The 16,845-nt window shown below is 33.7% G+C and overlaps 1 protein-coding gene across 1 annotated transcript in view; it reads right to left on the minus strand.

Moving 5' to 3' along the window:
- The window catches only part of afg1la (AFG1 like ATPase a), a 23,248-nt gene extending 10,292 nt beyond the window's left edge, over positions 1 to 12,956 (minus strand). The window contains exons 1-8 of the mRNA XM_056477575.1: positions 12,846 to 12,956; positions 8,122 to 8,342; positions 7,426 to 7,477; positions 7,231 to 7,332; positions 5,228 to 5,358; positions 4,953 to 5,052; positions 3,951 to 4,009; positions 2,602 to 2,684 (exon numbers count right to left, since the gene is read on the minus strand). Of these exons, the coding sequence (XP_056333550.1) occupies positions 2,602 to 2,684; positions 3,951 to 4,009; positions 4,953 to 5,052; positions 5,228 to 5,358; positions 7,231 to 7,332; positions 7,426 to 7,477; positions 8,122 to 8,342; positions 12,846 to 12,954 (857 nt within the window). The 5' untranslated portion in view covers positions 12,955 to 12,956. The remainder of the gene's footprint in view (positions 1 to 2,601; positions 2,685 to 3,950; positions 4,010 to 4,952; positions 5,053 to 5,227; positions 5,359 to 7,230; positions 7,333 to 7,425; positions 7,478 to 8,121; positions 8,343 to 12,845) is intronic.
- Positions 12,957 to 16,845: the final 3,889 nt, after the last annotated feature.

Raw genomic sequence — 16,845 nt, forward strand, 5'->3', positions numbered from 1 at the left:
ACAAACTATAAATACAATCAAAAAAAAGATACAGAAAAAATAAAATGTTTTATTATTTCCCGAGTCTAACAGTATTCAAGTACAGTACTTGAATAATTCAATAAAATTAATTTTTATTAAAGTCACAAAGTGGTACAATTTTAACGTTGTTAAAGTCACAAGTGGTACAGTTTCTTATGCCTGAATGCTTTTAAAATTATATTACAATTCCAGGCATCAAAAACACATGCAAATGATGAATTATAACACAAACTCAACATAACATATATCTTGCGATGTGTCTATCGTGAATTATCACGTTGCGATATCAATGCTGAAACAATATTGTGCAGCCCTAATTGTGGAAGCATTTAAAAACATTTTCGAGCTCGGGTTACATTAACATTGGACAATTGGGACTCGTTCACAATTATTTAAGAACTAGAATATAACATTTCAGTGATTTTAAGGCTTTAATGTCATTTTGAAATTGCATTTTTATAAAGAGCATTATTAACAAAATGTAATACCTTTATAACAATGTTGGTGTCATTTGTAGTAGTAATACAGTGGACTACAGACAGTGGAATATTTGGACTAGAGAAAGTAAGAACTAAAGCAGCAAAGTATCAAAACAAATACAACATATTTTATATCATTGCGGGAGAATTTGAAAAAGTTTTAGAGTAAGTTAACATAGACATTGGAAAATTAAGGTCTGTTTAAAATTATTTAAGAACTAGAACAAATTTAAGAGCCTAAATTGAGCCTAAAAGAGCTTTTAGAGCCTAAATTGTAGAACTTGTAAACTTTCCAGACATTTTAAGAATCAAATGATATTGGAAAAAGTGACCCTTAAAACTTGCAAAAGCAACATACAATGGTCCAAATTATTAGTTACTAGATAATTAGTAGAAGTTATTAGTAACTATTAAAGTTATAGTAACTAATGACCTTAAATGTTCTGGATTTTATTGTAATGCAATACTGTGCATCTTTTGTAAAGCTGCCTTGAAACAATTTTTGTAAAAAAAACACTATACAAATACTTGAATTGAATTAAAAGTTTCGAAAAAACTAAACTGCAATATTAAGAATAAAACAACAGTATCAAAACAAACAAAACACATTTAAAATCATTGTGGAAGCATTTAAAAAAGTTTTAGAGTTAGTGCTACATTAACATTAGGACCCATTTAAAACTGTTTTAGAGCTATAATGCAACATTTTAGTGAGTTTAAAGCTTTAAAATTGTCATTTTGAAATTGCAAATTTTTTTAAAGACCATTATTAACTAAATGTAATACCTTTATAACAACATTGGTGTCATTTGTAGTAATATAGTCGACTACAGACAGTGGAATATTTGGTCTAGAGTTCACACTTAGCTATTACTCGATACTGATTGCAAGTTTGGCGTGCTGTCCCGGGAGAGAACCCTGAGCTCTGAGAAACTTGAGCCCAGGGCTCCCGCCTGGTCATATAGCATAAAGGGGGTCAGAGATCAGGAAGTTCTCGAGAGCTCCCCCTGTAGAAAAGGGGGGGGGTCTTCAAGTCAAAGATACTGGGAGTGAAACAAACTGGGCTATTTATTGAGGGCTAGGATTCACCTGATTGGTTTAACGTTGATTTGTGATGCTGAAACAGCCGCGGTCAATCATAGCACGTGATCCTCTCGAAATTATGTTGAACTTCACATTAAGAGAATTTGAAAAAGGTTTAGAGCTAGTGTTACATAAACATTGGAAAATTAAGGCCCATTTAAAATTATTTAAGAACTAGAACAAAACACTTTAGAGAATTCAAGAGCTTTTAGAGCCTATAACTTAATTAAAAACTTTAGACATTTTAAGAAACAATTGATTAAATGATCTTGGAGTAAGAAGTGACAGTTCAAACTTGCCAAAGCAACATACAATGGTCTAAGTTATTAGTTACTAGTTAATTCATTCATTCATTTTTCTTCAGCTTAGTCCCTTATTAATCAGGAGTGGCCACAGCAGAATGAACCGCCAACTATTCTGGCATATGTTTTACGCATCGGATGCCCTTCCATCTGCAACTTAGTACTGGGAAACACCAATACACACTCATACCCTATGGCCAATTTAGTTTCTTCAATTCCCCTATAGCGCATGTGTTTGGACTGTGGGGGAAACTGGAGCCCCGGTGCAAACTCCACACAGAAATGCCAAATGGCCAAGCCGGGAATCGACCCAGCGACGTTCTTGTTGTGAGGCAACAGCGCTAACGACTGAGCCACCGTGCCACCCTTACTAGTCAAATAGCTATAAGTAACTAATAAAGTTATGCTAACTAATAACCTAAAAATAATGCAGGAACGTGCACCTTTTGTAAAGCTGCTTTAAAACAATAAATAGTGCTTTTCACAATATTCAAATAATCTTGAATTTAAAGTTTCGAATAAAACAAAACAAACAAAAAAAACTGCAGCTCTGTTTAGTCTGTCACAGAGAGAAAAACCAACTTTAAATGAATACATCAGGAGTTAATTTAAAGATATAATTATTAAATAATATATGATGATATATTATTAAAACTGCATCACTAATCTATTCTAAAACAGGAACATCTCATTTTAACAATTTAATGAATTCTTACAGGTAGAAGAGTTTTCCAGCCGCAGGGCGATTTCTCCTCCGGTAATCTATTCCAGAATCCAGACGTAATGTTTGGCAGTATTCCTGATTAGAAAACATTTGACTGTAGCATTACTTGCAGAACGTCCAGCAGAAAATAACTAAAACAGCATGCAATATCAACGCTTGGACCTCATCTTGGCATCTCAATATCTAGTCTGTCTGAAAAGTCAGAAATTTACAACACAAATAATCGAGTAGGCAGATCAGAAACCAATTAAATGAGAAATTCATACATTCATTTTCCTTTAGCTTAGTCCCTTATTTTATCACAGGCTGCCACAGCAGAATGAACCGCCAACTATTCCAGTATATGTTTGATGCAGCGGATGCCCTTCCAGCCGCAACCCAGTACTGGGAAACCCCCTGTAGCTGACGCTGATCAGTCAGCTTGTATTTTGTTTATTGTTTTGCATTTCATTATTGAGTGTTTATTGGTTATAAATTTCCATGTTTCCGGTTGGCTTGAGTCGGAGGTCACATGATCTTTCGTGATTGATTTAACCTGTTAGAGTTTGTATGGATAGCAAAGTGACATCTCAACGCAGGCACCTGTTTAATGCTCCTGCTTATTCTACAGCTGGTTATCAGGCCAACACGGTAAACTACACTTTGTTGTATATTATTTGCTTATTTTGATGTCCCTTTTGATTTGTGTTTGTGTAAAACATTCGGTTTATTTTTTAGTTTTCACGGTGTTCAATAAAGGAAACGCATATGGACATCAGTATTTGGAAGCGTGGACTGTTTTAATAATAACCGGCGGGTAGCTACACCCCCATGCACTCTTGCATTCACACATTACGGTCAATTTTGTTTACCCAATTCACCTATAGCGCATGTGTTTGGAATGTGGAGGAAACCCACGCCAACACGGGGAGAACATGCAAATTCCACACAGAAACGCCCACTGACCCAGCTGGAACTCAAACAAGTGACCTTCTTGCTGTGAGGAAACAGTGCTACCCACTAAGCCATCGTTCTCACTGAATGAGAAATATGTTATTATGAGGATTTGTTTTATTTTGGAAAAACGGCATCTCATGTTTTTTGTTTTGTTTTGTTTTGCACAGTGTCATATCTTTATGTATGCCTTTGGGTGGCATTTTTTTAATATTTCAAACTTCGACATGGATATTTGCTGAAGTAATATAGATGTTTTAGGCAGTGCTCTTTTAGGTAGAATGTGGAAGATTGAGCATTTGAAGCTGTGTAGATTCACTAAAACATCATGCGCCGTCTTAAAGTACAGTAAGTTACATCAGTGCATCTCAGTGTATTAGATAACATTTCTGCTGCTCAAGTGGTTACCTTTAGCACAGCTATGAAGGGCACAAAGTTCACCCTCTGTAATCCGTTTTTGTATAAATCTGTAAAACAAGATTTTGTGTTTAGTGCAAACAAAAACATTTATACAGTTGAAGTCAAAATTATTCGACCTACTGTGAAATTGTTTTTCTTTTTGTTAAATATTTCCTAAATGATGTTTAACAGAGCAAGGAATTTTTTACAGTATTTTACAGTAAGTCTTATTTGTTTATTTCGGCTAGAATAAAAGCAGTTTTTATTGTTTTAAACTATTTTAAGGTCAATATTATTAGCCCCCTTAAGCAATATTTTTTTTCAATCATCTACAGCAGCGTTTCCCAACCCTGTTCCTGGAGGCACACCAACAGTACATATTTTGGATGTCTCCCTTTTCTGACCCATTAACTTCACGTTTTGGAGTCTCTTCTGATGTTATGATAAGATGATTCAGGTGTGTTTGATTAGGGAAAGGTTAAAAATGTGAACTGTTGGTGTGCCTTCAGGAACAGGGTTGGGAAACACTGATCTACAGAACAAACCATCATTATACAATGACTTGCCTAATTATCCTCACCTGCCTAATTAACCTAGTTAAGCCTTTAAATGGGACTTCAAGCTGAACATTAGCATCCTGAAAAATATCTAGTCAAATATTATGTACTGTCATCATGACAAAGATGAAATAAATTAGTTATTACAAATGAGTTATTAAAACTATTATGTTTAGAAGTGTGTTAAACAAAAATCTGTTAAACAAAAATCTAGGGAAAAAACATACAGGAGGGTTAATAATTCTGAATTCAACTGTATTTTTACATAACTCTTAATTAAGAAGAAATAATTTTTGCAGATAATGCTATTCTTTTTAAACATCGCTATTCAAAATGCCGAATAATAAGGCAAGCAACCCTCATCCCCTACAGAATGTGTATAAAACCTGCGTTAATTCACTGCTGGAAGATCATATCAACATTCTGAGTCTTTGCTGGATCGTTGTCTTCTTACCATCTGGAGGGCGATTGGACGTGGCAACAACTACAACCCCATTCAGGAAGAGGTTCTCAAAGAGCTGCTTGAGTATCATGGCATCTGCAATGTCAGTGACCTGATGAATAGAGAAAGCGAAAAAATAAATAAATCAACACCGACTACTCTATCTGTATGTTTGATTGTCATTGCATGGATTTAAAAAGATAACATAAGCAGACTTCAAGAGGCAGAAACAAATCACAAAGGCTTGATTAGATTACAACGATGCAATAGAAAAGTGAAACATTGACCTGAAACTCATCAAAACACAGCAAGCAGGCCTCTTCGCTGATTTCTTCAGCAATCGGTGCGATAGGATCGTATGCCTTCGCCATTTTTCCCACTTTTCTCTTGGGCAAGCTTTGTTTGAGCCGATGGATTCCTACATAAACATGAGTCTATCTGAGTAAGAGCAAATAATAGCAATTTTACTATTTTGCCGCCTGTATACAAGTTATATACAGAACTTGAAATCCTAAATCAGTTATTTTGGGATTTCAGGAATATTTTCAGACATGTTCATTGATAGACATTGTCAGTTTCGGTCTTTTGTATATATATTCATACAACAATGTCTATAGGCATGAAAATATGTTGATGGTTTAATATTTATAAATGTTGTAAGGTAGTCAAGAAAATCATGTTATTTGTTTTGTTTTTTTACTATCAATAAAAAAGTATCAGAATTTAAGTATTATCAATAGACATTAGGCTTATGCCAGTATCAAATTTCTTGTTGTGATTAATTGCTAAATTACGGTTTAAGAGATTATCACGATATTGAACTAAACTACAAAAAAAGCTTCTTTATCAGGTATAATTTGTTTAATCGCTTTATTATTTTAGTATATACACATTTTCAAAGTAGACAAATGTTTTCAGCCAAATTAATATGCAACAGGATGATAAAGTACAAAAGGTAACACTTAAACTAAAATAAAGTCTTATTTGTAAAAACAACACAGATTACAATTACTATTTCATTCATTCATTCATTCATTCATTCATTCATTCATTCTCCTTCAGCTTAGTCCCTTATTTATCAGGGGTCGCCACAGCGGAAAGAACCCTTCCAGCCGCAACCCAGTACTGGGAAACACCCATACACTCTCGGATTTACACACACACTCATACACTTTGGCCAATTTAGCTAATTCAATTCACCTACAGCACATGTCTTTGGACTGTGGGGGAAACTGGAGCGACCGGAGGAAACCCACATCAACACAGGGAGAACACACAAACTCCATGCAGAAACTCGAACCAGCAACCTACTTTCTGTGAGGCGACAGTGCTAACCACTGAGCCACTGTGTCACCCCAACTGAATTTTATTAGTTTAATTTAATAAAATGATGAAAGTTTTTAATAAGATAACGACTAAATTTAATGCATTATTAGGCATTAACTCAGAACTGAACATCACCTAAGATTAATAAAAGCTTTTGTAGTTTTCATTATGAGTTTAGTTAAATAGTTAAAAGTTAAATGTTTATAGCCTAATATACTTTTATGTTCTGATAAAGTTTTTTTTTTTTATCAATAATTCAGCATGTAGTAGGGCGCATTTGCATGCTAGATGAATGAATATTCTTCAAAAGCAATCTAAAAGTTTAACTAATATTTAATTTATTACAGCATTTTTTATCATGGTATTTTGAATTTCTGAATGTCAGATTATGTCTACTACACATTCAGTTGAAGTCAGAATTATTAGCCCTCCTGAATTTTTAGCCCCCCTGTACATTTTTTACCCCAATTTCTGTTTAACAGAGAATTGTTTTTCAACATTTCTCAACATAATAGTTTTAGTAACTCATTTCTCATAACTGATTTATTTTCTCTTTGCTATGATGACAGTAAATAATACTTGACTAAATATTTCCAAGATACTAGTATTCAGCTTAAAGTGACATGTAAAGGCTTAACTAGGTTAATTAGGCAAGTTATTGTATAATGATTGTTCTGTAGACAATCAAAAAAAATACTGCTTAAGGGTGCTAATAATATTGACCATAAAATGGTGTTTAAAAAATTAAAAACTGCTTTTATTCTAGCCGAAATAAAACAAATAAGACTTTCTTCAGAAGAAAAAATATTATAGAACATACTGTGAAACATTTCTTGCTCTGTTAATCATAATTTGGGAAATATTAGAAGAAAAATAAAATTCACAGGAGGGCGAAAATGTTTGACTTTAACTATACATCAATAAAGAGTATACTTCACAGCATGTTGTTAAAAACTGAACTTACGTTTATGTACATCCAACATGAATCCGTGAAAATGCACCCTTTTTTTCTTCTCCGTCTCTACATGATTAAAAAACATGTCCATAACCATAGTTTTTCCTGTGCCTGTAAATGAGGAAATATACAATAATAAGACAATTATTTATTTTTAGAACAATACAAAAAAAAAAAAGCTTCAATAAATTTTGTAGAGCTTACCAACATCTCCATAAATGTAATAACCTTTTGGTGGCTTTCGCTTGGAGATAAACTATTGCAGATACAAGAAAAGGTTAGAAGTTGTTAAAAACTCATTTATACAGTTGAGGTCATAATTATTAACCTTTTTCCTTTTTTAAATATTTCCCAAATGATGTTTAACAAAGCAAGGAATTTTTCACAGTATCTCCTATAATATTTTTTCTTCTGGAGAAAGTCTTATTTGTTTTATTTTGGCAAGATTAAAAGCAGTTTTAAAAAATTTTATAACCATTTTATGGTCAAAATTATTAACCCCCTAAGAGATATTTTTTATTTGTCTACAGAACAAACCATCATTATACAATGACTTGCCTAATTACCCTAACTTGCCAAATTAACCTAGTTAAGCCTTTAAACGTCACTTTAAGCTGAATACTAGTATCTTGGAAATATCTAGTCAAATATTATTTACTGTCATCATGGAAAGGGTAAATGTCAAGCAGAAATTGGGGGAAAAAAATGTACAGAGGGGCTAATAACTCTGACTTCAACTGTACATAGTCAATATTTGAAGTGGATCAAACCCTTTCATCAAAGCTGTCCTAAAACTATAAGACAACACCTTATTCTTATCTTGGGACACTTTTTTGATCCACTTCAAATGTTGACTACTGTATATTCTGTGATATTTAGGCCAGAGACTGGATGGTTTACCTTTGAAAAAAATGTTGAGTGGTCATTGTTGTACCCTCTGAGATTCTTCTGCATCTGATCCAGTTTCTCCACAACGTCTCTTTGCTGCAGATCTTCTCGTAGCTGTCCGTCCCGGACAAGACTGTTGTAATGTTCCAAAGGTCCACCAAAACTGCTGCTGCTGGGAGAAGTCGAGGCGCTGGACTCTTCGACAGTCTGAGACAAAACACTTGTGGAAAAACCTGCAAGACAAAAAAGTGCAATAAACAAGAGCACATTAACCATAATACTTAAGTTTATTTGTATTGCACTTTTTAAAATAATTTAAAATAGTTTTAAAGCAGCTTTACAAAAGGTGCACATTATTACTTTACAACCAAATTAAGTTAAAGTGACAATCAAATATAAGTTATTATATACAGACATAGTTAACCTGCAATTCTATAGCATATAGATGATGTCTAATAGACTTGAGGAGAAAATTGTCATTCATCCTTTGAAATGTAATTTATTTTTCGAATATTTCCCCAAGTGCTGTTTAACAAAAAAGGTCATTTTTAAACATAATAGTTTTAATAACTTATTTCTAATGACAAATCTTGTTAATCTTTGCCATAATGACAGTAAAAATCTTTGATATTTTACTAGATATTTTGCAAAATACTAGAATTTAGTTTAAAGTGCAATTTAAAGGCTTAAAAACTAGGTTAATTAGGTTGATTTGTTCTATACATCGTTCAATCATTGTTCAATCGAGAAACAAAATCTAATTCTAAATTCTAATAATATAGACTTCAGCAGTTTAAAAAAAATATGTAATCATTTCATTACAGCCAAACTAAAAGGAAATTAGACTTCCTCTAGAAGAGAAATATAATAGGAAATACTCAGAAAAATGCCTTGCTCTGTTAAACAGCATTTGGGAAATATTTGGGAGACTGTGATCAAATATTTTTGCATAATAACAATGTTTTTAAATCAAGATTTCAAAACGACATCATTTCTGTAGCAGTAATTACTTGTGCTGTCAAACAATTAATCGCATCCAAAATAAAAGTTAACATTTAAAAAATATATTTGTATATACTGTGCATATTTTTGTGTTTAGAAATATATGCATGACTATATTGTAGATACAAATTATATATAAATATAATTATATTTCATTAGCAGTATGTTATACGCTGTATGTGTGTTTTTAATCATGTATGCATAAATATACACAGTACAAGTGTGTGTATGTGTGTGTGTGTGTGTGTGTGTGTGTGTGTGTATATATATATAGATATGCGATTAATCATTTGACAGCACTACTAAATACATTTGTTGTTTTAAAACATGTACTTTTAAATAACTAGAATACAAATGTCAAGTTGAGGCTAATTGTCATACATTTTTAACGTAATAAACATACCATAAACAAATCTTTAAACTTTTGTGTAAAATATTTTACTCATTAACAATAGGATAAAATTTCCTAAAATCTATATCATTTTTCCTACTGATTAAAGTATCCTTTATCAATTGAGGTGTATTAAATATTTCTTTACATTTTATATTAATGTTGTTTTACTCATTGCAATAATAACATATCAGGGTAATGTCTGGTTTCATAACAAGCAACATATCTGTTAGGATTATCATCCTGCTATTGATGAGTTTAAGATATTGTTAGAGAATGAGTGGTTTTTAATATTTATTTATGGTACATGTTTATGTGTATTCATTACATTGAAATCAAATGTTCATTACACTCAGTGTGCAAATTATACAGAGACGATCGGTGGGTCAACTTTTTCTGTAGTAGTTTGGTAATACATGCTTTAGTGAATCAAATTTATGAATGCATTTAAATTACATCTAATTTAATGACAAAATGTATACATTTTCAGTGTTTTGAGGGATATTTGGTGACTATTTTAGAGGTTACTGTAGGTCAAAATATACAAATTATGCATCAAATTTTTTTTTTTTTTTTTTGCAGGCTACATGCAGATATAAACACCTATTTTACAAGAAACATTTTTGTGAATACTTAAGATGCCTATTGGTGCTCTAGAACTGCCAGCTTGAGAGATTATATTTTTCCTAGCATTGATTGATTATTAATATACAAGATATAGATCAGAGACAGCTATTTCTTACTAAAAGAATGATAATCATAACAGATTAATGGATTTATCTTAATGTTCTTTCACTGCAATAAAAACGCCCATATTAGGGTAATGTCTGGTTTCATAACGAGCAAGATATCTGTTAGGATTATCATCCTGTTATTGATGAGTTTAAGATATTTTTAGAGAACGAGTGGTTTTTAATATTTATGGTACATGTATATGCATATTCATTACATTGAAATCAAACGTTCATTACACTCGGTGTGCGAATTATACATTAATAATGTAATACATGCTTCAGTGAATCAAATTTATGAATGCATTTTAATTGCATCTAATTTATTAATAAAATGTATACGTTTTCAATGTTTTGATGGATATTTAGTGACTATTTTAGAGGTTACTGTAGGTCAAACAATACAGATTACGTGTCAAATTTTTCTGTTTAGGCTACATGCGGATATAAACAACACCTATTTTACAAGAAACATTTCTGTCATGACTGTAGCCAGCCTGGTGCAAGAGGTGGTACTTTTTTTTCTCAAAAAGTGGGCCTTTTTGCAGTTATTAACCCTATTTTCTATTTAATTATGAGGTAAATACTGCATTTTAATGATTAGCTTGTCAAATAGTCATTGTAACTATACATTTTGATGTACCTAAAACAGTTCCTAAAGATTTATAATAAAGAAATGAGAACAATACTCATTTTTAATATACAAAAATAAGAATCTGTTAAAGTATTACATTTATCAGCATATTAAATTTTACTTCAGAACGGGAAGTGACGCCATGTCAAATTCTGTGTCCCAAATTCTGTACCGACAGCCAACACAGGATTCCACTTGATGTTAAAACTTTTTTCGATGGGTTATTTTCACAATTTATTATGAAATAGCAGTCAAAATAAGCTCATGTATGGGACAAATTCTGGTCCTTTTTCATTGAGGGGTTGGTCTTTCGAACCACCCAAACCCCCCTGGCTACAGACCTGTTTGTGAACACTTAAGATGTCTAACGGTGCTCTAGAACTACCAGTTTCAGACTCATTCATTCATTTTCCTTTCAGCTTAGTTCCTTTATTAATCTGGGGTTGCCACAGCAGAATGAACCACCAACTTATCTAGCATATGTTTTACGCAGTGGTGCCCTTCCAGCTGCAACCCATAACTGGGAAACATCTATACACACTCATTTACACACATACACTATGGACAATTTAGCTTACCCAATGCACCTACACCACATGTATTTGGACAAGAGGGGGAAATTGGAGCACCCGGAGGAAACCCACGCCAACACGGGGAGAACATGCAAACTCCACACAGAAATGCCAACTGACCCAGCCGAGACTAGAAGCATCTTGCTGTTGAATGATATTTTTCCTGGCATTGTTTGGAGCAATTGTGCTTTCACAATGGTATGACCTGTTATAGGGGGGTCAAATGTATATTTATATTATACTTTTTTACATTATTAATATTTAAGATATAGATCAGTGATCAGAGAAAGCTATTTCTTACTATTCAAGGGCTGACCCACCTTTACATCTTGTTATGATGTCCTTCAGGGGGGATCAAGCGTTAATTAGGGGTCAATCCCCACAAAACTCCCCTGTAATTCGCACCCTGATTAAACTGAAAATGTGTCACAACTTGGACCAACTTAACATTTTTATAATATTCTTGTCATTTAAAACAAGTTTAGAGATAGACTGTATAGACCATTTTGAGGTATGTAAACATTAATAACAATGGTCCCAGCATATTGCCTGTTTAACATTTGTAATATCTATAGCTTGCAATAATCCAAAAAGAGCCACATATTGTTAAATAGCGTTATGATAGCTGTTTTAACGTTATGATATGATTGAATTGCCTATTGTTAAAGTTATGAAATAGTTTGATAATAAGCAGGAAATGTTCATGGGTCAATGACATTACCATATTGAAATGGTCTATAACTAAAACATTTAATTTTATAGATATAGACCACTATAAAACATATAGTTATTGTCACAGTCTGCTAAATATTTCCCAAAATAATGTTTAACAAAGCAAGGAAATATTTCACAGCATTTCCTATTACATTGACTTGTACATCCATACAGACAGACAGACAGACAGACAGACAGACAGTCAGTCAGTCAGTCAGTCTCAGGCAGTCAGTCAGTCAGTTCTGTTTTTAGTACAAATACGGTTTTAAATTATGACACTGTCCAATACCATCTATTAATAATATCATCAAATCTCTAACAATACCTCTTGTCTAAAAAATGAACATATAAAACACTGTCATACAACAAAGACAAGCGTTAAAAAGAGATTTTTAAGTACTTCCAGGATAAGAATACATTAAAATTGTCAGGTTATAGCAAGTTAGCACAGATTTAATACATTTAAAACACTCCTGGACAATAATTAAACAGCCTGACAACTAGAAATCGAGACAACAAGCTTTGGTCATATTTATACACCCCTTTCGCTCGACTTATTTATCATCACTCATATTAACGTGGAGTCATTCACACTTGACGTTGTCTTGTCAGAATGTCAGTGTCAAAAGCCAACATAAAGACATTTATCACAGTAATATTATTGTCTTTCGATTGTGATTGAAAGCGCTTACCTCTTCTAACACAGCTGAAAATACAAGGCAGGTTTGACTTTGACAAAAGCTTATTTTCCAGACAAAACTGAAGTCCAAACGCCGCCAAGGACGCTTTACCGGCTGCCATGATGATTCGAAGTGCGGAAGCTTTATTTTACTGCGTCCTGAACAGCGGTGGTAGGCGTGGTCTCTACGCGAGGAGGCATACGGCTCATGAATATTAATATTTGACGTGGCTTTGCGCTCCAATAGTTAAGAGAGCAACGTCATACTAGTCTAATTTATATTCATTAGTTTGCAAATTCCCGTCATGAATAGCGGAATATTGGGGTTTTTGATAAAAGATTTAATTTTCAGAGAAAGATTTTGACATATGGTTATACATATATTAGTCAAATCCTATATATTTAAATTGTAATTGGAGCATGTTTATTCACTGTAAAAAAGCATGATTTCTCACTGAAACATACTTTACTTCTAACAAAAAATAAATTAATGAAACATAATAATAATATTAAAACATAAGTAATCATTTAGAAAAGTTGTTTATTGAAAATATACTATATATTGTAAGAATAAAGATGCTTTCAAAATAATATTTTTATTCTCACCAAGGATGCATTTATTTATATATATACATTAAAAATACAATATAAATTTGTGGAATATTTAAAAAACGTTATGTATTGAATGAAATAAATATTTCGGTCATCCAAAGCTTATTTTTCAGCATCATTACTCCAGTCTAGTGTCACATGACCCTCCAGAAATTATTCTGCACAAGTATTATTGACTGATCAATTGTTACTACTTACTGCTATTATTTAGCAATGTGTAGTTTTTCTGCTTAATATATTTACATATATTATATTAAGTACATACAAGATTAACTGACCTTGTGTTGGCGTGGGTTTCCTCCGGGTGCTCTGGTTTCCCCCACAGTCCAAAGACATGTGTTATGAATGAATTGGGTAAACTAAATTGTCCGTAGTGTATGTGTGTGAATGAGTGTGCATGAGTGTTTCCTAGTGATGGGTTGTGGCTGGAAAGGCATCCGCTGCATAAAGCAATTGCTAGATAAGTTGGTGGTTCATTTCGCTGTGGCGACCCCTGATTAATATATGGACTAAGCCGAAAAGAATATGAATGAATGAAGATTAACTGAGATTAATCACATCCAAAATAAAAGTTTGTTTTGATATGTGTATATTATATATATGACAGGAGGTGGATGGGCTACAGCAGCAGAAGACCACACCGGGTGCCACTCCTTTCAGCTAAGAACAGGAAACTGAGGATACAATTCACACAGGCTCACCAAAATTGGACAATATGTGATTGGAAAAAGGTTACCTGGTCTGATGAGTCTCGATTTTTGCTGCAACATTCGGATGGTAGTGTCATAATATGGCGTCAACAGCATGAAAGCATGGATCCATCCTGCCTTGTATCAATGGTTTAGGCTGGTGGTGGTGGTGTAATGGTGTAGGGGATATTTTCTTGGCACACTTTGGGCACATTAGTACCAATTGAGCATCGTGTCAACGCCACAGCCTACCTGAGTATCTTTATGACCACCGTGTACCCATCTTCTACTTCCAGCAGGATAACGCACCATGTCATAAAGCACTAATCTTTAACATGACAACGAGTTCATTGTACTCAAATGGCCTCCACAGTCACCAGACCTCAATCCAATAAAGCAGGGATGTGGTGAAATGGGAGATTCGCATCATGAATGTGCAGCCGACAAATCTGCAGCAACTGCGTGATGCTATCATGTCAATTTGGACCAAAATCTAAGGAATAATTTTAGTACCTTGTTGAATCTGCCACGAAGAATTAAGGCAGTTCTGAAGGCAAAAGGGGGTCCAACCCAGTACTAGTAAGGTGTACCTAATAAAGTGGCCGTGAGTGAATATAAGAAATAAATGTCTAAAAAATTTTGAACTTACTATAATATAGTACTTACTATATATATTTGCAAATTTTCAATTAATAAAACCAAATTATTATGCTTTATAAGTATCTTAAAACACATGAATAATAATTTAACAAATCTAATACCTCTTACTCCTCAAATTTATAAAATATTTCGTTATTAATGTTTGTATTCACCTCTATAAACAAAACTAAAAAATACTGATATCTATTTAACGTGTGTAAGAATTTTATAATGCGTAATAATAATACAGTAAATGTCACAGACGGTGTGGCTTGAATCCCGTCTCCTCTCGCCCTCTGACAGTATATTATCTCTACAGAAGACTGTTTTATGAACATGTGATGGGAAGCAGCCCGGGATCTGGATGCCTGTTACCATGACAACAGCGGAACCTGACGGTTCAACGTAAAAAAAAAAAAAGCAAAGCGCGCCCGGAGCGGAGCTGAGACGCAGCAGTGATGCTAATTGTCTTCAGTTTTTAACATTGCTTTGGTCATAAAGTGAAAGGTAAGATGAGAAGATGTTCACTCAGTGTACTAAATGTTGATGGACGTGTGTGTATCCTGAAGCTGTGTGAAGACTGAAGACACACACACATCGTCACAGCTAGACAGTAAGCTAATGCACTGCCTTGGTGATGAGGGTTAATGAGACTAAAAATAACTAACCTCGAAGAAAATAATCTGGAGAAAGTGGATACTGGAAGCTTGTTAAATAGATTTTGGAGCGTATATTTACACATGCAACCATAATAATATATATAATTTCAAATGAAAGGTGCAGTGAAATTAAAATAACTTTTTTTTAGATGTTAGTATCAGTATGGTAGTCTTAAGGTTATCTATAAGCTAGTGTGCTCCAAAACAGAGACACAATTCGCATTTAAATCTGATATGAACATGTAAAGCTTGTAGTTTGTCACTTCCGCCTAAATGGCTCAAGGTTTTTTTGACGTCACCGCATACTTCAGGTTCTCATCAAATCTTGACCAATCAAATGCTCTCTAGTATCTGCTATGCCCCGCCCCCTTTTAAGACGCTTCTCATTTGCATTTCATTTGATGGCTTGTGCTCAACCACTCACATTGCAGAGCTGTGATAAAAGCAAAACGCTATTGGCTGTTTTTTTGCTAAAGGGGAGGAGCTACACGATGATCCGCCCTCTCTTTGTGTTCTAGTTGAGATTACATAATGTCAATAATAGCAGCTGTGTGAACTTTTTAGTATCAAAAAGTTATTGTAGCGGAGATCTCATTAAAGTCAAATTCAAAAGCATAAATAAATGCCCGTAAACAATCAATTAAACAATTTATATACAATTACAGTACCTGTTGAGAAATTTACTTAATCCACTGTTTGTGCTCACCAACCTTTGCCCAGCATATTTGATTTAATCCTAATAATAACTAAGTAGAGGGCGACACGGTGGTCAGTTGGCATTTCTGTGTGGAGTTTGCATGTTCTGCCCGCTCCGGTTTCCCCCACAGTCGAAACACATACACTATAGGTGAACTAGATAAACTAAATTGGCTGTAGTGTATGTGTGTGAATGAGTGTGTATGAATGTTTCCCAATACTGGGTTGCGACTGGAAGGGTATCTGCTGTGTAAAACATATGCTGGATGAGTTGGTGGTTCATTCCTCTGTGGCGACCCCTGATGAATAAAGGGACTAAGCCGAAGGAAAATGAATAACTAAGTAACTAGTCCCTGATTGTAGATATTGGAAGTGTTATAACTATCCCTGGTCTCCCAATAACAAAAGGTCATAAAATATGTTTAGGTCTAATTTAACCCAAATCCTATCAATTAATCAATTAGTCTATGATCCATCAATTCACTTAAAATACATTTAAAAATCCCTGGATGATGGTAACAACCAAGGAATTCCATATGCAAAGAAAACAATATTAATTAGTTTACAAATGAAGTTATTCCTAATAAAATGAAATGATGCAGAGAAAAAGTATTGAACACATGAAGAAAAGGAGGTGTAGAAAGACAGTGAAAGCCCAGACAGCAGCTGAAATCTCTCAGTAGTTCTTCAGCTGCTTCAGTCCAACATTTACATTAGC

The sequence above is a fragment of the Danio aesculapii genome, chromosome 17 (assembly GCF_903798145.1).
Source record: "Danio aesculapii chromosome 17, fDanAes4.1, whole genome shotgun sequence".
Classification (NCBI taxonomy): domain Eukaryota; kingdom Metazoa; phylum Chordata; class Actinopteri; order Cypriniformes; family Danionidae; genus Danio; species Danio aesculapii.